The sequence below is a fragment of the Aulonocara stuartgranti genome, assembly GCF_965226115.1.
Source record: "Aulonocara stuartgranti genome assembly, chromosome: 17".
NCBI classification, from domain to species: Eukaryota; Metazoa; Chordata; class Actinopteri; order Cichliformes; family Cichlidae; genus Aulonocara; species Aulonocara stuartgranti.
In genome coordinates this window covers 37,612,862-37,636,142 of record NC_138953.1, presented here as the reverse complement: position 1 = coordinate 37,636,142, position 23,281 = coordinate 37,612,862, and the positions used below count along the sequence as shown (strand labels likewise).

General features: G+C 40.2%; 1 protein-coding gene across 1 annotated transcript; it reads left to right on the top strand.

Annotated features, from left to right (window-relative positions):
• Positions 1-799: 799 nt before the first annotated feature.
• LOC309692557 (sodium-coupled monocarboxylate transporter 1-like) lies at positions 800-23,173 on the top strand. The gene is made up of 17 exons (XM_082511175.1): positions 800-1,169; positions 1,291-1,410; positions 2,014-2,079; positions 2,179-2,230; positions 2,344-2,411; positions 2,793-2,831; positions 3,113-3,228; positions 13,710-13,850; positions 14,643-14,772; positions 15,661-15,749; positions 15,928-16,037; positions 16,145-16,212; positions 16,346-16,432; positions 21,112-21,326; positions 21,502-21,602; positions 21,695-21,783; positions 21,864-23,173. The coding sequence occupies exons 1-17, from the start codon at positions 951-953 to the stop codon at positions 21,981-21,983; spliced, it is 1,830 nt and encodes a 609-aa protein (XP_082367301.1). The 5' UTR covers positions 800-950; the 3' UTR covers positions 21,984-23,173.
• The last annotated feature ends 108 nt before the right edge of the window (positions 23,174-23,281 follow it).

The window sequence follows — 23,281 nt, the reverse complement described above, 5'->3', positions numbered from 1 at the left end:
AGACAACAATTCTGATGGCAAAAGAGCCAAACGGGACAGGCCAAAAAAAAAAAAAAAAAAAAGGGCAGGGTTGTCTGGTTCTGTGGCGTATGAGCCAACATAACTCTGTGAGGATTAAATGACAACAAATAACCGCAAAGTTGTTTTTATAAATACTTTTAATTACATTATACATGTTTGGACAGCTATTTTCAAGGGGTAACTATCTGCAGTACAGACTTTGATGGAGTGGAAATATTCTCACACTTTCAGTCCAAGCTTCTTCTCTTTTTTTTTACATGCTTGTATTTATTAGCCTCTTTAGTTGACACAGAGACATATGCAGTTTTCACCTTCACTTTTTCCATCCAAACTTCAGCTGAAAACGTGCTGTAATTGGTTTGCCTCAATGCTATGTTGTTCACTTGCACACAGATTTTCCATACGCATGCCTAGTTATTTGTGAATATCTGACCTATAACAAACAGCTGTTGGCTGGCTGCTTAGTTCTGCCTCAGATGAGAGCAACCTCTTTGCCACAGTCGACATACAAATAAATAAACCGTTTATTTATCAGGCTTTTAAACAACATCGAGCTCGTTATACAGTCGTTAGGATGACTTGTGTCATGCATCAGTTTGAAATGTCATCTTGTGACCTTATTATCCCCCGTTGTTGTGATTAAACCTGTATTTGTGACTCTAAAAAAAACAAAAAAAAACAAACAAATATTTGCTGGCCTGTGGATTTTTCATATATTGCAGCTACTGTACTTCCCTGGAACTAACTCTCTCTCTATATCCACCTGTCTCCCTCCCTCCCTGCCTCCCTCACACACACCCACAGCGGTGTGATTTTGCTCTCAGCTCAGTGTTCAGTGAGATGGTGATGTGCCAGGACTTCTACACATGGGGGAGGTTTGAATAACTTTCTGAATAAATCTCAAAGCTTTGTTTCCAACTTTGACTAAAATGGCAGTTACCTCCTTCGCATTGGCGGACTATGTGGTGTTCGCTCTCATGCTGGTGGTGTCCGCTGCTGTGGGGATCTACTACGCCTGGGTGGACAGGAGCCGGAGAAACCCCGGGAACTTTTTAACTGGAGGCCGCAAGCTGACAGCTCTGCCCGTCTCCCTGTCCCTGACCGCCAGCTTCATGTCAGCCATCACAGTGCTGTCCTTTCCAGCTGAGGTAAGGTAAAACGCAGATTCACAAGGGACAAATCCAAAATGTGACGGTTATTGAATGGAAGCAAGGCTGAACTTTCTTTTTTTTTTAAATAGCTACAATAATTCATACAATCCCTCTGTAGGTTTACCAATACGGAGCCAATATCGGATTTTACGGTCTCTCCTATTTAATGGCGATGCTGATCACATCTGAGGTCTTCCTCCCCATCTTCTACAAGCTGGAAATCACCAGCACTTTTGAGGTAAGAGTACTTTTTCTTCCCCTTTTTTCAGCGCTGTGCTGTGTGGATCATCTGATTTCTGTTTTGCAATTCCACCAGACTCTGTTTACACAGGAATGAAATGTCTACATGTGAAAGATAATTTTGAACTGTTATCGAGAAAGGGACAGAGACATTTGATCACCGTTGCACTACTGTGCAAACAAAAGGCCTGTGTTAGGCTTGGTAAAAAACAAAACAAGAATGACACTGAAAGAATAAAGAGCACGTCGTTTTTGTGGACTGAGATAGATAAAATACAATATGGCCAAGTAACTTGGTAAAAGTCAAAGAAAGTCGAAAGTGGTTTGTAAAGAGAGCCCCGGCTACTAAACATTATGGTGTGTGGTTTTCAAGTTTCAGATGTTGCTTTTGTCTCACTTTATGTCATGAACTATGGTGCATGGAGATGAAAAACAGATTATCGATAGATTCAAACCAAAGAGGAGTAAAGGGAGTGATTGGGTTCGACTTTAAGGCGCTGGTTAATTTGTAAACATGAGACGAAAACATTTTATGACTTGATAGAAATGCATCACCTTACTCATACTTTTATCTTGTCTCTCTACTTCTGTCACTATGAAGTATCTGGAGCTGCGTTTTAACAGAGCAACCCGTCTGCTGGGCACACTGCTGTTCATTGTCCAAACAGTGAGTAAGAGGCCTGTCTACACATAATTACAGGGTTTTGACCTGTGTAGGTAAAACCACATATCAGTCACTCGGGGAACTTTTTTTTTCCTGTGACAGATCCTCTACAGTGGAATTGTCATTTATGTTCCAGCTCTTGCTTTAAACCAAGGTATGTTTGCTTGCGGTCCAACACAGTGGTCACATTCATAAAACATTCCTGCACGAGGGCACTTACGCGTACTCGGTTTTATCCAGTTGACTGACCAGTGGTTCATTCCTCAGTGACCGGGATGAATCTGTGGGGTGCGGTCATTTCCACGGGAGTGGTCTGTACATTTTACTGCACACTGGTATGTAACAAAATTTGATTGAATGAATTCTGCGGTCCCCAATTTTTTAATGCATTTTGACAAGAATGATTAAATAATGAGAAAATGGGTTCATTCAAGCTCAGCCCCGATCACCATCGATCAGAGGATCCCAGTGTCATCATGATGATACACTTCTGCACACCTAGGAAACCTCAGAAAGTGTGCACTACTTAAGCTTCCCTAGACTCATGCACATGTGGAAGTTTTTCAACCTTCTTTTAATGCAATGTCTGACTCAATAATTGTAATCAGTATTATATCTGCAGTTATTGGTTCTTGAAGGTCTAAAAGAGTCATACCACCAAATGGAAATATACAGCAGCCCTTTGTGAAATCTGACTTTGGTCTGCATTGTTACAGGGTGGTCTAAAGGCAGTGGTGTGGACAGACGTGTTTCAGGTAGGCTCCTCGGGGAAATAATAACACACCAGGTGGTTGGTGTGGTACTGACTAAATCAGAGCTCACCCGTTATGCCTCATGCTGCTTGTGGTTGGAGAGACAACAATGTACACTGGTGTTTCATAAATAGTAACTGCACACCACATCAGCATGCTGGTGTTTTGCTTCATTCAAAACACCAGCATTTTCTGCTCTTCTTTACAAGTCAAACACTAGTTTTTATCACCGTTTCCATCAACATTCAATAAGCAAACTAAAAGTGGTATTTTTTTCCCTCCAGCTCGGTGTAATGATCGCAGGTTTCCTGTCTGTCATCATCGCATCTGTGATCCTACAAGGTGGAGTCATCAACATCTTTTCAGATTCACAACACGGAGGGAGAATCAACTTCTGGGAGTGAGTATTCACCAAAACATTAAAATGAACGTTCAATTTAGCAGCAGGAAAAGAGTCAACTGTCGGCAGAAGAGGAACAGTAACACTAATTTACAGTGACAGTTTTCATGCTATGGGTTGACTCAGTATATCATCACTAAATCAACAACAATATACATACACAGCAATAAGAACAATTCTTTCCACAAATGCAGCTAAGCACCGTAGCAGTTCTGTGGAAATTTAATGTCTCATACTGTGGAGCATTCCTAGTGTTGTTAAGGTTCACAATTGAGGAGGGAGAGTACAAACCACCCTTGGTCCAGAAGCTCTTGGTCAAACAATGATTTTAATGAATACACACGTGTGGGAAGAACACTCTGTACGCCGACAGCAAGTGATCTCCGACTTACTAAAGCACAAACAATTATTTTATAACATCAGGGTTTGTTTACTGACGCCCCTTCATGCGTCACAGGTACATTTTATACATAGATCAGATCAACACCACAATGACTTTTAACCCAGAAGATCATCTTCTATTTTCATGGCTGGTACTTTCCGTTCTTGTCTTAAAGTGAATTGTTCCTCTTTCTTGTCGAGACATGACTAATCTCTCCTCTAAATAAATCTAACTAATGTGTGTGTATGTGTTGACCTCACATGCTCTTTGTGTCACCTCTTCACCTACTAACTGTCTGTGTCTCGTCCTCAAATGCTCTTTCTCAATTCACCTGTTGCACTTCTGACCTTTCACTAGACCAGAAGCTCACTGAGACTATGTGTATGTCTTCTACTAAATAAATGTTTTAACCAAGAACCTCTACTAAAACCTTAATATGAAATGATCTGATATATAAGTGTTTTGTAAGCATGTATTGCAATTCCTTCTATGGCTCCAAGTCACTTGCACAATAGATTGTCCGAACATCGCGCCGAACAAAGCTTCCAACCCCCAATTAATTGACCGAGCTCCAACTCTTTAATAAGCACAGATATGCATTGTGTATAAAATAGTCATAACTGCACCTGAAATACAAGGTCAACATAATAACTATATGCATAACATCTTAAGGCCATCTTAAAGCTATCTGTTACATTGTTAAAGCAATGATCATACTGCAGATTATATTATGCTGGTCAAATACTTTTTGTTCATCCCCACAATCCCCCTTTCGACCTCTGGCACACCAGAGGTCGATACATAGGTTGTTGTTCACTCCTCAGTCCACTCGACTACCTCCAGATCCATCATCGGCATCATGGACATAGGGGCCACCGCCCCAGGGTCCACTGCCTTTACAATCACCTTCTCTACCAACCTTCGGGCACAAGGAATGAGACAACAACCACAGGTCACCAAAATACCCACCAATACAGATAGAGACAACATAATTGACAGAGCAAGCCCCTTCCACTTTCCCTTTTTTACTCTTTTTATTTAAACCACCCCTTTTCAAACTCTCAATTTGTTACCACTCCTTTCTGTAGGCGCGGCGATCTCCTCCTAGGCTGCTCTTCTTTCTTCGGCCTTCCAGGTGGACTACTGGTCGGCCCGTTGCACAGGTGAAGAGGTTTATTCTGCCTCTGTTCCTTGACACCTGCGTTCTTTGAAGACGAATTTTCCTCCACCAAGCTCTCGTGTGCGGGTGCACTGGAAACTGTCTCCCAGTCAGCAGCTCATAAGGGGTGAAACCTGTGGATTGGTTAACAGAACATCTTATGGTCCTCAAAGCAATGGGCAGGGCTGCGACCCAATTTAGCCCTGTCTGCGCACAGATTTTAGCCAACTTGTTTTTCAAATTTAGGTTCATCCTCTCTACCTTTCCTTGAGATTGAGGATGATAGACCATCCCGAACTTATGTTACACTCCCAACATCCTCTCTACCTCTTGCAAATCTTTGTTCTTGAAGTGAGTACCATTGTCTGATCTAATTCTCTTGGGAAACCCATGCCTTGGAATGTAATGATTGATTAAGCACTTAATCACGCTTTTCGCGTCTTCACGTTTGGTCGCCCATGCTTCGGGCCATCCAGTCAGAACATCCACACACACCAACAAATACCTCACCCCACCTGGGCCTGTATCAATCATGTCGGTATAATCAATCACGACCTCTTCTCCTGGCCTTTCTGGCATGAGAAACTTACCAGCTTCAGGTTTTACTGCTGGCTTTGGGTTGTGTGCCCCACAAATTAGGCACGTTCTGGCCTTTTCCAGTATCATCCTTCTCAAATCAGGATGCCACCATCGGCACAAATTTCTCTCCATCTGTTTCACTCCCATGTGACCAAGCCCGTGAGCCTCATTCACCTTCTGTTCCGCCATTTTGGCCGTTAAAGCGGGACGCCCATCTGGCCCCCTCCACAAACCGCCATCTTGCCAGGCTCCTTTGTTTTCCCACACCCCCTTTTCCTCTGGGGATGTCTCCTCCTGAGCCTGTCTAACTTCTTCCATGCTGTTAGTGCTAACCTCCTCTTCTGGGGTTACCTGCACCATTTGTCTCTGTCCTTTGTAGCCCGCTGCTTCCTTTGCGGCTTCATCAGCTTTCTGATTTCCTTTTGCCACCATACTGTCTGCTTGTGAGTGGCCTTTGCATTTTATAATACTTACCTCGTCTGGGTCCTCCAGGGCCTTTTCCAGTTCCTCCATTTCCTTTTTGTGACAGATGGGTGCATTAGTGGCCGTTCTGAACCCGGCTCTCTTCCACTGAGCCAGTTCCACATGAGCTGCTCCAAACGCATATGCTGAGTCAGTGTAGATGTTCACTCTCATGTTTTTAGCCAACCTCAGGGCTCGAGTTAGGGCTATCACTTCAGCTCTCTGGGCCGACTGTTGTCCCTCAATTTTTCCTGCTTCTTTCACCTGAAACTCAGTTCCTACTCTACAGACTACTGCATAGCCGGCTTTTAATCCTTCTTCATCTCTGTGGCAGCATCCATCTGTGAACCAATCCTCAGCTCCATATATGGGCTCTGCCTTCAGGTCTTCCCTGATTTTTCCTTCAACTTGGGCTTTCTTAATACAGTCATGTGGTTCTCCTGACCCCATTAGGTCTGCCATATTTATTCCTTCATGTGTGAATATCAAATTTGGCGCCTCTAAAATTTTGCTCAACCTTTGTTGCGTCAGTGGAGTCATTGTGAATACCTGTGAGTTCACATAGGCCACTACACTGTGTGTGGTAAGCACTTTCAGTGGGTGTTCCCTCACTATGTGTGCTGTTTTCTGAATTATCTTTGCTACTCCTGCTGCGTGTTGTGTGCATGTGGGATGCCTTGCTTCTGTTGAATTTAATCTTATGCTGACATACATAAGTACATCCCTACCTCCCCCTTTTTTCTGAAACAACACACCATTCACAACTCCCTTTGTTTCTGAAACATCAAGATAAAATGCCTCATCATAGTTAGGTGTGGCCAGATCTGTGGCTCTTGACAAATCCTGTTTTAGCGAAATGAACGCTGTCTCTGTGTCCGGCGTCCAAGGCAATTCAGCCTTCAGATTTCGAACACCAACTTTCTTGATCAGGTCCCTTAAAGGGGCAGTTTTACCCGCATAGTTCGGAATGAACTGCCTGCTGTAACCTGTCAAGCCAAGAAAGGAAAGCAACTCCTTCACAGTTCTTGGTTTTGGATGTGTCAGAATTTGGTCTCTGTGTGTGTTCATTAACCCCACTGATCTGTGTGCGATCACCCGGCCCAGGAATGTTACCTCTGGCCGGACCAACTGCAGTTTTTCTTTACTCACTTTGAAGCCACACTCCGCCAATCTGTTCAACACCACGAGCGATGCTGCCGTACAGGCCGCTGCTGACGGGGCTGCAATAAGAAGATCATCAACATACTGTATTAATGTACAGCCCTCTGGCAGTTGACATGGGGACAATGCCTCTTTCAACACCTGATTGAAAATTCCTGGTGAGAGTGCAAAGCCTTGTGGTAGGCGTGTGTACCTAAATTTCCGGCCTCTGTATGTGAAAGAGAAAATGTCTCTGAGTGACTCGTGCAGTGGGAGACAAAAAATGCATTCGCTAGGTCAATACATGTGAACCACTTTTGGTCCCCAGTAATTTCGGTCAGAGCTGTGTAGGGATTTGGTACAGACACAGTGTCAGTCCTCAGTATGGCATTTATTGCTCTCAAATCATATGCCATACGGTACTTCCCTGTCCCATGTTTTTCCACTGGCAAAATAGGTGTGTTCCAAAATGACCATGAGGGCTCAAGCACTCCTGCCTTCCACAGCCCTTCAATGGTTTCAGCTATACCTTCTTCTGCTTCAGTTTTGTGCTTATATTGTGGTCTGTTAATTGGTGTGTCAGACTTCAGCTGGAACAGGACAGGCGAACAGTTAGCTAAACCTACATCTGTGGGCCCTGCGGACCACAAAGTATCAGGCAATTTTGAGAGCTCAGCTACTGCATCAGGATGATCCATTCTTTCCCTGCCATGTATTCTGGAGATTTCTTTATGTTCTAAGATCACTGCATCGTTGGACAAACAAGTTATGCGATATATTTTACATTTTGGTGCATACCAGACATTTGGAATTTGGGTGCTTTGCCAGCTGGCGTTGTCCAGCGCCCGCTTGACCATCGGTCCCAGATCTCTTGGCCCATGACCCTCGTGGACCGCCAATGTAATGTGAGGGGCTGAATCCTCTCCCACATTGTACCAAGGCAGTTGTTCATCAGTAAATTTCACAGCCGCGGCCACACCTTCTGGTCCAACATAAATGTTATGTGTTCGCACATTCCACGTCTGTCCCTCAAGATCAGACTGGAACTGTTCCCGATAGATATCGTTATCTTCCCTATCATAAAAGAGTGTAACGTGGAAAGGATCTCGCGGGGGAATAGACGGCCAGGCTCATTATCCAGGGTTTCCACAGCTGATAATGTCTCAAAATGCCTTCTTCCACCAGCCTCCCCCAGTAGATTTCGGCAGTGGATTGTTCAGAGTTCTGGACTAGATATTGAGTCTTTTGAAGGTGATCCCAGGCACGGGAATTCTTTTCCTCCAGGCAGAGTAACCATCAGTCCATCTGGTGAGCACATGATTGTGGCTCCCAGTTTCACAAGCAGGTCCCTGCCCATGAGATTTGCAGGCACCTGTGAGGACACCACATATTGGTGTTTCAAAGTCTGTTTTCCCAGCTTTGTCAATGCTGGATCTGTCAATGGCAGTGTCATTGGAATCCCGGAAAGGCCTACCACATTAACTGTGTGACAGGAAAGTGTCGCACTGTCTGGTGTGTCTTTCAGTGTTGAGTATGTTGCTCCAGTCTCCACCAGGAAGGGCAATTCAGTGCCTTCCACGGTCATTGACAGCATGGGTTCTGCCGTCCCCACGCTGTTCAGTTTCTCCGGGCTCCGTCAGTATTGCTCCCCCTCCCAGCCCCAGTCAGCTACTGGGTACTGGGCGACTGGTGCTGCATTCGGGTTTGGAGCTTGATGTGCTCCCCTGTAAGCAGCTCTTTGTCTTGGGCCTCCTCGTGCCTGGGGTTGATAGCCTCGCCTCTGATAATTTCGCAGCGATTCAGGGCATTCTCGGGACCAGTGTCCTTCTGCTCCACAGCTGTAACAGCCAGTCCAAGACACATTGTTAGGATTCCCTGGATTCCGAGCCCTTTGTCCTCCCCTCACGGATCCACCACGCCCTCTCTGCGGTCCACCGGTCCCCCAATTCCCTACTGGTTGACGCTGCCTTGGTGCATTGGCGGGCCAACGGTCATCAGGGTAGAGACCCGGATCCTGATCTGGCAAGTCAGGCACAGGATCGGGCTGAGGCCTTGCCACCATTATTTTCCTTGCGCTCTCTTTATCCTCTTTCTTTCTGTCTCCTGCTTTGTTTTTTGCTTCTGCCAGCTGCAACTTAACCAGCCACGCCTGGGCTTCCTCCAACTCTTTCTTTTGTTTGTTTGCCAAATCCTGTTCCTGCTGAAGTCTGTGGGTCACATGTCTATCCCACTGCACCGAGTCTGCAACGGCAAAATCTGGGTTCTTTTCCAAGTCAACTGCAACCTGGTTGGGCAGCCCTGCCAGCACTGCCGAACGAAACCACGCTCTACTTTCACCCTCCTTCCCCGGATGTATTCCTGTTTCTAACAACCATTGTTCCTTTGCTTTAGCTAAACACTCTCTGGGTGTGTTTTTGGGATCCCAAATAATTTTTGGAATGGCTCCAGAGTTAGGAGTTGGGTACTTCTCCCGGACTGCATCTGCTAAGTCATTCTGCACCTCATGGTATGGCAGGTCATTTGCATATCTGGTTGTTTGAGCTATCTGCTCTACATCTGCTAACCCACCACCCAGCATACAACGTCCGGCCAAAGCGCGAAAATCGCCCAGCGCTAATTCTTCTCCTTCCCAATGTTCTCCCTTGGTTATTGGTGGAAGTTGTTTAACCAATGCTTCCAAATCTCTCACCTTATAGGCGTGATAAACTGGTTCGTTCTTTGGACCTGCTATTAGAGGCAGATTTAAACCAGGGTCAGGAGCTCCTTGTTCAAAACTCACTTTTCTACTCTTCCTCAACTTTCCTTTTCCCTTTGAGCTCTTAAATATGGGCCGTCTCTGTGCTTGGTCTCTCTTCACACTTCTTTTCCTCAAAATTAGGCTTGTACTTGGTTGGGGTTCAGCTCCTCCATCTTCGTCCTCCTCCTCGTCCTCTTCTTCTGATGACGTCGCACGGTCTTCATTCTCCTCTTCTGGCCCTCCCTGCATTACTCTCTGCTTTATAACCTCCAATGCCGTTAATGCCTCTATTGACGCACGTAGGGCCTCATGCATTTGTCCATACACTTCTCCTTCAGTTTTTAACACCAAGCTCAGAGCTATTTTATCACCCAGCCCTTTCTGTTGGGATGTAATAAGTTTGCTTACCTCAACCTCCATCGCTTGGCACTCCTTCTCTGCTGATTTTAATACTCCAGGGGAAGCCAAACGAATAGCTTTCTTAAGCTGTTCAAGCTGATCCTTCAGAGGTTTGCATCCCCTTTTCCCACTAGGTGTCGCACCCGAGCTGTCAGCCATTCTCTGAAACACAGACTTACCTCTTCCAATGGCGTTGGTCGACTCCACCTTCTAGGTCTAGGTCACCCAGACACGCTTAACTTTCGGTTTCAGTCTTCGTCTCGCTGTTCTCGCAACCACTGGCTCCTCTTCCCCTGCTCGGTGACACACAAAGTTTAACCCAGCACTTTAGACGCTGTCCTCGCGTTCTCAAGCGTTGACACTCAATCAAAATTATTCGCCCTCAAAGTGTTAATATATGACACCAGCAACCCTTATGCGCAACGCGCTCACCTCCGTATACTTACCTCTCCAATAGTTCCTCGGATTAGTGTTTTTTCATTTTTTCATTTATTTTAAACCCATTAACGGCGCTGCGCGTCCCTTATATACTTTACAGCAACACACCCTCAAGCGTCCCTCAACTTGTCCCGTACTAATAAATTTAAAACCAAGAAATCACCTTTATGTCATTATGTCAAAGCTTTCTCCATTTTGCACAGCCTGCCACATGTTTAACAAAAAAATCGCTGCCCGAGAAGGCTCCCACATATCAAGGTGGTCGTTCTCACAAATTTCCAGCAGACCCTCAAATAAACAAAAACAACGACCCAGGCAGGCTTCCAGTTCAGCCTCCTCAATTTCTATGCACACCGAAAACTCATGGGGAGATTCTTCTGTCTCCCCGTGTCCTACACAATTCACCTCCAAATGATCCCCTACAATTGAAATTTCAGTGTGGAATGACGCAGAGATTAACATTCCCTTTTTTATTTACTATATGTAACCTGAATTTTTTCTCTCTTATCAAATAACAAAGGTTATCTTTAAAATTTGTTATTGAACTACTAATTAAGTTGCTTTTTATGGTATCAGTGGTAAACTACCCCTAAAAAGTCCACTTTATTGCGTGTTCATTGAGTTACTTCTATTAAGGCTATTTAACAAGTTCAATTTACACATACTCATTAATCTGTCACGCTTATTAGTGGCTCATGGTTGCTTAAAGCCTATGTCTGACTTGACCACAGAGTTAGAGCATCATTCAATCCTCTCAGGATGACCACTCCACTTACTCTGCATCCAGTCAGCTCATGAATTAACAACACTTGCAGACTGTAACCCTTTTATTTTTTGTTTATGCCTTCAAATCCACCTTAAATCTTCTTACCTAAACGTTGGTTTTAAACACAAACAATTCTTATATTCTACTTTGAAACGCTGTCACCATTCATATATTTACAATGTTATTATATACTAAGCCAGCATTTTAATCGCAGACATTTATCCACATTTGCAAACAATAGTTATAGAGCTGAATAACACACAAAACCGAAAGCATAGTCCTCTCATGCGCTCTGCATCAGCTGCCTCATTTGCATGCACACACACTCTCCATCTAAAAATGGCAGCAGGCAGTCAGTGCATTGCTGACTCGACACACAGCCTCCTCTCACACCAAATTTTCTTATTCTATATTACAACGACGTCTTATATTTACAACCACTGTCAGATCTGTCAGCTTTAGCGCCTACACAATTTCGACAAATTTAAAATAACCGCCCAGCGGATAAACTCCCTGAGTTTTTTGCGACCAATTAACCAGTATCAGACTCTACTGTTTCTGGCCTCATCTCTAAAATCCCTAACTCAATTTAAAAGCGTCAACCAACCCAAACTTTGCCTGAAGCTCTATTTTTGGCGTTTCACAGCCAAGGCTTACCCCGAAGTGTTAGGTTAAAGTTACACGCCCGAAGTCCAACTTCTCCTGTCCAAAAAAGCGCAGACTACCGTTCCAAACGGTAAGGAGACTCTATCTCCTAGTTATTCTGGAGTGCCCCAAGCTCCACAGTGACCAACTGACTATCCCTCTTCGAGGACAATGCCTAAGTGTCCTTGGCATTGGCAAGCGTTACCTCTGAGCACTGCGCTTCCTAGAACCCCCACGGTTCCGTTCTAAAATAATTTATAATACTTTGAAACAACAATCAACACCCAAAACAAGTGTATAACTGAGGCAGGTGCAACCTAGTGGTCAATGGAGACTCCAACTCACAAAATGACCGCTCAGGTCCACTCTTATGACCAAATTTGGACTCTAACCAACACAATAACCAATTCCCTACCAAACTACTTGAGACTCTAACTCAATTTCTTTGGGACTTCAACCCAGTATTTAAACTTTTCTTATCAGACTCTTAACTGCTTCAACTCATGAAATTTTCATCAAAATCAAAACAGACATCCACCAGTAACTTCAGTGAGTAGACTTAAATTTTATCATATCCAATTTGGCACACTTTGGAAATAATTCAACAGGTAGTGCCTTACCTTTTGGATAAGCCGGCTTATGCCCACTCACTTCGACCACTGGAATTCATGTCTGCCCGTCAGACCACCTAAGACCAAATTTCTCCATCTACCCCTCCTCAACCACCGGACGAAGCCCCCAAATGTTAAGGTTCACAATTGAGGAGGGAGAGTACAAACCACCCTTGGTCCAGAAGCTCTTGGTCAAACAATGATTTTAATGAATACACACGTGTGGGAAGAACACTCTGTACGCCGACAGCAAGTGATCTCCGACTTACTAAAGCACAAACAATTATTTTATAACATCAGGGTTTGTTTACTGACGCCCCTTCATGCGTCACAGGTACATTTTATACATAGATCAGATCAACACCACAATGACTTTTAACCCAGAAGATCATCTTCTATTTTCATGGCTGGTACTTTCCGTTCTTATCTTAAAGTGAATTGTTCCTCTTTCTTGTCGAGACATGACTAATCTCTCCTCTAAATAAATCTAACTAATGTGTGTGTATGTGTTGACCTCACATGCTCTTTGTGTCACCTCTTCACCTACTAACTCTGTGTCTCGCCCTCAAATGCTCTTTCTCAATTCACCTGTTGCACTTCTGACCTTTCACTAGACCAGAAGCTCACTGAGACTATGTGTATGTCTTCTACTAAATAAATGTTTTAACCAAGAACCTCTACTAAAACCTTAATATAAAATGATCTGATATATAAGTGTTTTGTAAGCATGTATTGCAATTCCTTCTATGGCTCCAAGTCACTTGCACAATAGATTGTCCGAACATCGCGCCGAACAAAGCTTCCAACCCCCAATTAATTGACCGAGCTCCAACTCTTTAATAAGCACAGATATGCATTGTCTATAAAATAGTCATAACTGCACCTGAAATACAAGGTCAACATAATAACTATATGCATAACATCTTAAGGCCATCTTAAAGCTATCTGTTACATTGTTAAAGCAATGATCATACTGCAGATTATATTATGCTGGTCAAATACTTTTTGTTCATCCCCACAGTGTACTGCTAGTGATTTCACTTGTTGTAAACTCCTTTAAAGCACATTTTTGTGAATGGTGCACATTGGAGATTAGCTAACCAGCCTCTTGAATTCAGAAGCAATCAATAAACTCAAATTTCTCCCTTTTTATGTCTCATCAGCTTTGATACAAACCCTCTGAGAAGACACACTTTTTGGACTGTTGCCATTGGAGGGACATTTTTTTGGACCAGTATATATGGGACCAACCAGTCGCAGGTTCAGAGATACATCTCCTGCAAGAGCATTGCTCATGCTAGACTGTGAGTCTTGTTTTATTGCACGATGTATGTATGGTGGTGGTGGTGGTGGTGGTGGGGGCTTCTCAACAAAAAGCTTGCCTTAAAAATGCCAGTTAGCGGTCAGTCATATGTTACACTGCAGAGACTAATATAGAAATTCATCCATATTTAAAAGACGAGGAGGCAGAGCTTTCAGCTTTCAGGCTCCTCTTCTGTGCAACCAGCTTCCAGTGTGGATTCAGGAGACAGGCATCCTCTGTATTTTTAAGATTAGGCTTAAAGCTTTCCTTCTTCATAAAACACAGTCAGGGCTGAATCAGGTAACCCCGAATCCTTCATTCCTATGCTGCAGTAGGTCTAGTGTTTCTTCTTCAGTCACCTTTTGTAGTCACTTTTTGTTCATATACCTGTCTGCCTTTAATTATTAGTTATTATTAATCTGGCTCTCCTCCACAGCATGTCTTTATCCTGTCTTCCTCCCCTCACCCAAACCGGTCGCAGCAGATGGCCCCGCCCCTCCCTGAGCCTGGTTCTGCTGGAGGTTTCTTCCTGTTAAAAGGGAGTTTTTCCTTCCCACTGTTGCCAAAGCGCTTGCTCATACGGGGTCATGTGATTGTTGGGTTTTTCTCTGTATGTATTATTGTATATTGTATTTACAGTATAAACTGTTTTGAGGCACCTGTTGTTGTAATTTGGTGCTATATTAAAAAAAAATAATAATAATAATAAAAAAATATATATATATTATATAAATGGGTTTTTTTATATAAATAAATGGATGCAAGTACATTTATTTTCTGTTTTCTTCTTTAGTTCTTTGTTCATCAACCTGTTAGGTCTGTGGTTGATACTGTTGTGTGCAGTGTTTGCGGGAATGTGTCTTTACTCAATCTATAAAAGCTGCGACCCCTGGACATCTGGACTGCTTTCTGCACTTGATCAGGTATGACATAGCTGAGAGTTACACTGTAACAAATTACACTCACGCATGATAGAAAGTTTACCTCATATTACTTCTTATAGTTCTTATATAACTGCCCCAACAAGCATCAAGGCACCTAATTTGAGAAATAAACCAGTAAGAACCCATTTTAAACGATATCTTTAGGCACTCTATTACCAGAAATTTGTGCCAAAAACACATCATTTTCCTAGTTTCTTTAGCTTAATCCCAAAACTAACACAGTTTCTCAGGCAAAAAATAGTATTTTCCAACCAACAAGGTGATTTCCAAAGAGCTACTAGTCAGAAACTTCATCTCAGCATGGTGTGCAGAGTGCTCTTTTGGGTGGAAACAAAAGGCCTGTGTTAGGTGTTAGATGATAAAAAAGTGGTAGGCCCAAGAAACTACAGAAAACTACAGTCGTGGTTTATGGTTTTTTCCCATTTTTTCCCAGTAGCATTTAAAGAAACGAGGAGTGTCTCAAGACTGAGAATTCACTTCATTAAACTGTAATATGAAAATGTCCTAACCAAGGCCCTTATATCAACATTTGATAGTTAGACTCACTATTGTTATGAAAAATGTGTAATGGCACCAGTGCCAAAGTACACCCTGTGTTAATCTTTGAGACACTATCATCTTTGAATAAACAGTACTTGAAATCATGGGTGTGTCTTATCAGTGATAAAACCTTACAAAAGTAACAAAGTTACAAAGTAACAAAAATTTGAATATTACTAATCAATGGTAAATAGTAGCTACTTAATTACTTAACTGTGTGAATACTGTTGAACTAACAGTTTAATATCATTATTATCAGTAGTTTGTATAAAGTATGACTCTCTGGCCCTCTTGATCCATTAACCCAGTCTCACTGTTCCTCTGTAGTTGATGCCTTATTTGGTGATGGACGTCTTGGGAGACTATCCTGGCCTTCCTGGTCTGTTTGTGGCAGCAGCATTTAGTGGATCTTTAAGGTTATTGAATATTTAAGATAATACTTTCAACAGATTAAGTACACAATGAAAATTTAGTGTGTTTACTGTAGCAGCTTGCAGTATAATGCTGTGATTGCTATCTAAAAGGCAGGTTAGTTGTATCGTGCCTTGTTTTTGACTCGACTGTTCTTGGGTTTCCTACTATTCCAACCCATAGCACAGTCTCTTCTAGCATCAATGCACTGGCTGCAGTGACAGTGGAAGATCTAATCAAACCATATGCCAGCATGTCAGAGAGACAACTGGCCTGGATCTCAAAAGGAACGAGTAAGTAGATAATCACTGTGTTCAGTTTAAGACTGGCATCGCTAAAAAGCAATTATGAAAAATTATTAACAAATGAACGCCCAATATTTTACCATTATTGTTTGCAGGCCTCCTGTATGGAGTTTTATGCATTGGGATGGCTGGGTTGGCCTCACTTCTAGGACCGATCTTCCAGGTACAAATCTGTCAGTGTGTAAACTCCACGGTTTATTTAATCAAGAAAGGAAAACTATTACAGGATCTATGCATTTGTTAATGATAGAATATGCTGTCTGCAGCTTAGCTGGTATGTGCTTTCCTCTAAACAGGCAGTCATCAGTATATCCGGGGTCATTGGAGGTCCTTTACTTGGACTGTTCACTTTGGGGATTCTCTGTCCATTTGCCACGTCAAAAGTAAGTATATCCCTGTTACACCTAATTCCAAAAAAGGCTGTCAATAAACATTCAGATTAAAAAAAATGATTCAGGAAAAAGTTTTAGTCACATTAGACCATAGAGACCCAGAAAATGTGCCATTTCTTAAAAAAATAACAGCTCATTTTGAACTTGACAGCAGCAACACGTCTCAAAAAAGTTGAATTGAGAGCAACAGAGGCTAAAACCCCCACAGTACTTTATCTACCTTCATACTACATATATCCCTGTTATTTAATAAGGCTTCATCTTTAATCGTCCCTCTAGATTTTGTTTGGGCAAACAAAGGTACTAATAATTGACATCAAAGAGAGACAAAATGGCAAAGATGAAGAAAGTCGAAGAAGATCTGGAAGAGATTAAGCATTCACTTAATTCGTTGACGTCGGAAATTGAAAAAGTAAATAAGCAACAAGGAATATTAATGTCGATGATGGAGCAAATCAAAGAACTAAAAGATCTGGTCAAGGAGAAAGATAAGACAATCCATTTTTTGGAAAGGAAGGTGGACGACCTAGAACAGCAGGCTCGACTCGAGGAAATGGTCATTACAGGTCTGGAAACTAAACACAGAACATATGCGAGAGTTACCGAATCTGGGACTGGTGCAAAACGAGGAGAGGACGTGCCCCCGATGGAGGAGCTACAATCGTTGGAACGGCAGGTTGTGGAATTCTTTTCGAGTAAAAATCTTCCCCTGCATAGTAACAATATATCTGCATGCTATACTCTTCCTAGAAGGCACAAAAATGCTCCTCCAGCAATTGTAGTGAGATTTGTTAATCGAAAACACAAAGTAGAATTGCTGAGACGGTCCAGCCTTTTGAAAGGAAGTGGAGTATATCTGAATGAACATCTTACAAAAAGAAATGCAGATATTGCAAGACAAGCTCGTATTTTACGGAAGGAGAAAAAGATTCAAGCAACCTGGACCAGGAATTGCAAAGTGATGATTAAACTGAATGGAACACCAGAAGAAGCCAAGGTTGTAACGATTAAGGAACTTGAGGAATTGGACAATTATACGTGATAATATGATTAAGATAGACAAATGGTTGCGACCAATTATGGCTATAACTAGTTTATTTTTGGCAAGGTCAAATGCTACCTCGGGAGGAAAAGGACAAAAGGAAATTGTAAAATTGGATATGGAAGATAACAAGCTCAACGGACTTTAAAATATGTTGATAAATGAATGTGAGATTGCTTAGGATCTTTTCTTTCCTTTTTCAGTTTTTTTTTCTTTTTTTTTTCTTCTCCTTCTTTTCTCTTTTTTTGTTTCCTTCTCTTTCTTATGAGGTAATAGATAGCGCTAGAATAATTTATGCATTATGTTTGACGACACAGATTATAAATCATATGATTTTGAAGTAGGTATTGACCCTGAAAGGAATGTGCTTAATACAATTAATGTCACATGTGATTATTTTACAGAGGAGCAATTCAGGGATAAGGTTGATATAGTCAATACATTTTCTTTAATTCATATTAACTGCAGAAGTCTTTATAGAAGTTTTGCTTCGATTGAAGATTTTCTGTATAGTCTGAGAGGCAAGTTTCAAATAATTGCTCTGTCTGAAACATGGTTAGATGAGAATAAGGGTTGTAATTTTTGTATTGAAGGATACGATTTGTACTTTGTGAATAGAATTAAGACAAAGGCAGGAGGGGTGGCACTTTTCGTTAATTGTGATTTGAAATGTAAAAAAGTTGAATGTATGTCTGTTGTTATGGATGATTTAATGGAGTCTGTGACAGTAGAATTGGATATAGAAAAGAGAAGTAATATAATTGTAACGTGTATATATAGGAAACCGGGATCACAGATTGAGTTATTTACAGAAGCAGTAGAAAATTTATTGAGTAAGGTTAAGGGAAATAAGACTGTATGTTTGTGTGGTGATTACAATATTGATCTTTGTAAAGTGACAAATGATAAGGCTTCGTCAGATTTTTTTGAATTATTATATGGTAAAGGATTTTATCCTTTAATTATAAAGCCGAGTAGAATAACGGATAAATCAGAAACATTAATTGATCATATTTTTATTAATAGTTTGGAGAATAATATTGAAAGTGGCCTCATCATAAATGATATAAGCGATCATCTACCAGTCTTTTTTATTTTCGATTTAAAAATGAAAAGAAAGAAAGAAGCTAGTTTTGTGAGTTATAGAAGGTTAAGAAATGATGAAGCAATTAATAGGTTTAGACAAGATCTCATGGAAACGGACTGGAAGGAGGTTTATGTTAATGAGGTCAACATTGCATACGGAGTATTTTTAAATATATATTTGGCCTTGTATGATAAACATTGTCCATTGATATCATTTAAGCATAAGAAAAAGAATATAAATAGGAAACCTTGGCTAACTAAGGGTCTTGCAAATGCGTGTAAAAAGAAAAATAATTTATATAGGGAGTATATAATATATAGAACTAAAAATGCGGAAATGAAATATAAACTATATAAAAATAAGTTGGTATTAATATTGAGGAAAGCTAAGAAAGATTACTATAATAAAGTTTTTCAGGAAAACAAAAATAATATTAAGGGCATTTGGAATATTTTTAAAGAGGTATTGGGTAATAAGAACACACCCATAGTTCGGCCTAATTATTTTATTAATAATAATCAAGTTGTTAAAGATAAGACCGAAGTAGCAAACGAATTCAATTCTTTTTTTGTAAATGTTGGACTTACTTTAGCAAATCTAATCAGGAAAAATGATGATCCAGGAGATGAGGAAGCCTGGATAGGTGATAATAGAATGGTTAATTCCATATTTTTAGCCGATACTACCATAAAAGAAATAGTAGCAATCGTAAAAAATTGTAAAAATAAAAAATCTACTGATTGTGATGGTATAGACATGGTCATAATTAAAAAGACAATAGATTGTATAAGTACTCCTCTTTGTTATATTTTTAATCTTTCGCTACAGTCAGGAGTATTCCCTGACAGAATGAAAGTGGCAAAAGTAATACCATTATATAAATCAGGAGATAAGCATAGTTTTAACAATTATAGGCCAGTGTCTCTTTTATCACAGTTTTCAAAATTGCTAGAAAAACTCTTTGCACAAAGACTTGATAGTTTTATTGAAAAATATCAACTAATACATGAAAACCAATTTGGATTTCGTAAAAATAGGTCAACGGCATTAGCGTTGTTGACTTTTATTGAAGATATTTCATCTGCAACACATAATAATAAATACACAGTGGGAGTATTTGTTGATTTAAAAAAAGCTTTTGATACGATACAACATTCTATTTTGATTTCTAAATTGTATAACTATGGAGTGAGAGGAGTAGCATTGAATTGGTTAATGAGTTATTTAGAGAATAGGTTGCAATATGTTTATTATTTTGGCAATACTTCTGAAAGACTGAAGATTGTATGTGGTGTTCCTCAAGGTTCTATTTTGGGACCTAAACTCTTTAATTTATATATTAATGATATTTGTGACGTATCTAAAAGGTTAAATTCGATTTTATTTGCAGATGACACAAATTTTTATTGCTCTGGAGAGAATTTGCAAGACTTGGTTGAAATTATGACTTCTGAGATGTTAAGAATAAAAAAATGGTTTGATGTAAATAAATTATCTTTGAATCTGACAAAAACGAAATATATGATATTTGGCAATCGTGTAAAGGAGGATAAAGTCATTATGTTTATAGAGGAAGAATTGATTGAAAGAGTTACTGAATTTCGTTTTTTGGGTGTAATAGTGGATGAGAATTTGACATGGAAATCTCATATTGAACATATTAGAAAGAAAATGGTCAAAAGTATTTATATTTTGGGTAGTATAAGAGATTTATTAAATTATAAAACAATGCGTATTTTATATTTTTCTTTGTTTTTTTCATATATCAACTATTGTGTTGAAGTTTGGGGGAATACATATGAGAATACCATAAAACCTTTAAACCTATTACAGAAGAAAGTTATACGAATAATTCATAATGTTAAATATAGAGAACATACAAACAAATTATTTATAGAATCAAAATTATTAAAATTAGGAGATTTAGTGAAATTACGGACATTATTAATTATGTTTAAGGCTAAAAATAATATTTTGCCTTTTAAGTTACAAAGAGTATTTTTGATGTGTTCAAGGGGAGAAGAGAATAGAAGGAAATTTTATTTTAAACATCAGTTAGCCAGGACTACACAAAGATTAATGAGCACAACGGTTAGGGGTATAAGACTGTGGAATTCACTTCATTATAATTTAAAGAATTGTATAAATTTACAATGTTTTAAAAAGTGTTATATGTTTAAAACGATAACTCAGTATGAAGAATGCGAATGAATGTGATGTTGGTTTGGGATTCGACCGGAGAGAAATGTCAATATTAGTTTGTTCCTGATTTTTTTGGTGCCCACCGGTGATATAAGTTCGATGGTAGATAGGGGGCAGGGTTTAATAAGAATATTTTCTTCTTCCTGCTCCTTTTCACACATGGTTGTTGTGTTTTGTTGACAGAAGATGTGGTTGTTTTGTTTGATTTGTAGTACCAAGTGTGAAATAAATAAAAATGAAATGAAAATGAAATGAAATGAAAACGTTTGCATATCCTTTGTATCTTTTTCTATGGAACTGTACACTTTTTCATGTTGCACTCATTAAAATGTTTTTCAGGGAGCTTTGTCAGGTGTTGTGTTGGGGCTGGCTGTGTCTCTCTGGGTGGCCATCGGAGCGCAGATATACCCTCCTCCCCCTGAAATGAGTCGGCCTCTGTCACTGACCACTGAAGGCTGTAACTTTACAATGACGGACAGCTTCAGCTGGACCTCCACTCATGTCCCAACATTGCAGAGCTCCACAACAACAGCCCCAGTACTTATCAATAGCAAGTAAGTGTAGCTAATAGAAAAGATCCATAAAGTAACTTTTTTTTTAATGCCCTGGATGAACATTTATAAAAAAATTTAGCACACTGATGAGTAGACATTAGAAATCTTGATGACAATTGTTCTTTTGATGGTATGAGCAAGATTTCACTTCTGGTTTCACGACTCCCATCATCAGGCCTGCGCTGGCAGACTGGTACTCAGTCTCCTACCTTTACTTCAGTCCAATTGGAACTATAATAACTATAAGTGTGGGTCTGATAGTCAGCGTGTTGACAGGTAAATAACATCTTTATTCAGCGCACTATGGTTAACGCTGTCCTCTTAGGAGGTTATTGATGCTTTTTGTGTGTTGTTATTGAACATTTCAGGAGGTCGGAAGCTGAATGTAGAATCCAGGCTCAGGCTGACAAAAGAAGACACAAGTCTTTACTACTTGTTTAAATTGATCAAAGACAGAGTAAGTACTGCTTCAGTAAGCGAATGTCATATATGACAGGTTAACTTACTGAGTTTCTGCCCTGTTTTCCCATTTTTTAGGCCATGAGACGAAAAAGAAAGCTTGATCTGAAAAAGGACAGGAAGAAGACATTTGGCAATCCTAATCCTGCTTTCTGTGATGTTGAGCTGGATTTGCCACAAAGCAGCATTTCCACCTAAGAATGTAGCTGCTTTTTTAAAGTATAAGCTTCTTTGTTTCTCTATGATCTTATACAGGAAATGCAATGTAGAAGAGGAATTGTGGTGGGACTTTTTGCAAATGCAGACTAGCACTTGTTTGAATTTAAATTGTGCAATAGTTATTATGTACTGATCAATCAGCAATAAATATGAAGCAATAATTTTAAATGATGCCACAGAAATATATAAAAATCAAAGGTCTATTTATTTAAGTAATAAAGTTTTTAAATCATTTTTCATGTAATCAGATTCCATTAAAGTTAACATATTGTTATGTAATAAAATTACATGTAATTAAATTGATTAGAGTCTGTATTTTTGAATTGCTTCGGAGGCATGAAAAGACAGCTAGGTTCTCAGCCTGGTTCTCTCCAGTGTGATCCCTTGTGTGCCATGGGAGTAAAATAACTATCTTCATAGTCTTGGTGGAAAATGTTACTATTGTGCCAATATGCCATGCTGATATGTTTCAAGCTCTGTCTTCCTGGGCTACAGAAGAGCCCAGTGAAAATTCATCAAATTAACTGCAAAATGCCATATTCCAACCATATTCCACTCAGTAAGCAGATAAATATAGTGTTCTTATATCTTTGAATATGTGTTTGCTATATTTTATATTGATACAACATTTTTATTGGTTTATTTCTGGTTTTGTCAACAGTTTCACACTTTTTCCTTATTAAATCATCCAACTCAACTGTTCCTTGGATTTTGATTAGGAGAGTGTTTAGCTGTCTGTATAGCTGAGTCTACGTTCACGAGGACAACACTTAGTGAGGACAGAACATGCACCGTGCCACGTGGCCCATAGGGCAGAGCCCCATGTCCAATGTGCATGCAGTTCTGCAGAGGCTACCCTGCTTACTTCTTCCCTTCTTCTGAATGAATGTGGCATTTAGGTCTTAAAAGTGAATTAAATGTGTGTAAGTGCATTAAACCTGCATTTTTTTTGTGGTGGCCATTAGTGTGACTGCTTATAAAAAATTATTAAATTCTCACTTCTATTGTAATCTTATTAAAAATATTTTTTAAAGTGGTTGTAGCCTCAGTTTCTAGATTAAGTTCCGCTTAATATGTATATATAAATATGGTAACATTGAGAGTAAGAGTTGATGTCCTGTACAGGGTACCAATCACAGACTTGGGCAACCTTATAGCTGGAAACTTGGCTCTTTAAGGAGCCACGTCTAGACTTGATGCCTCAAAGGATTGAAAAAGTGTCCCAAGAGCCTTTGACTGAAAGTGTTGTTAGACCAGGAGATCCCAGAGGTTATATG

What these genes read in the sequence shown, in the direction of transcription:
- LOC309692557 (XM_082511175.1), top strand. Translation starts at nt 951, where the DNA reads ATGGCAGTTACCTCCTTCGCATTGGCGGACTATGTGGTGTTCGCTCTC. An exon ending in TGCTGTTCATTGTCCAAACA is followed by an intron (nt 2,080 to 2,178) that starts GTGAGTAAGAGG and finishes TTCCTGTGACAG; the next exon opens with ATCCTCTACAGTGGAATTGT. An exon ending in GATAGTCAGCGTGTTGACAG is followed by an intron (nt 21,603 to 21,694) that starts GTAAATAACATC and finishes TGAACATTTCAG; the next exon opens with GAGGTCGGAAGCTGAATGTA.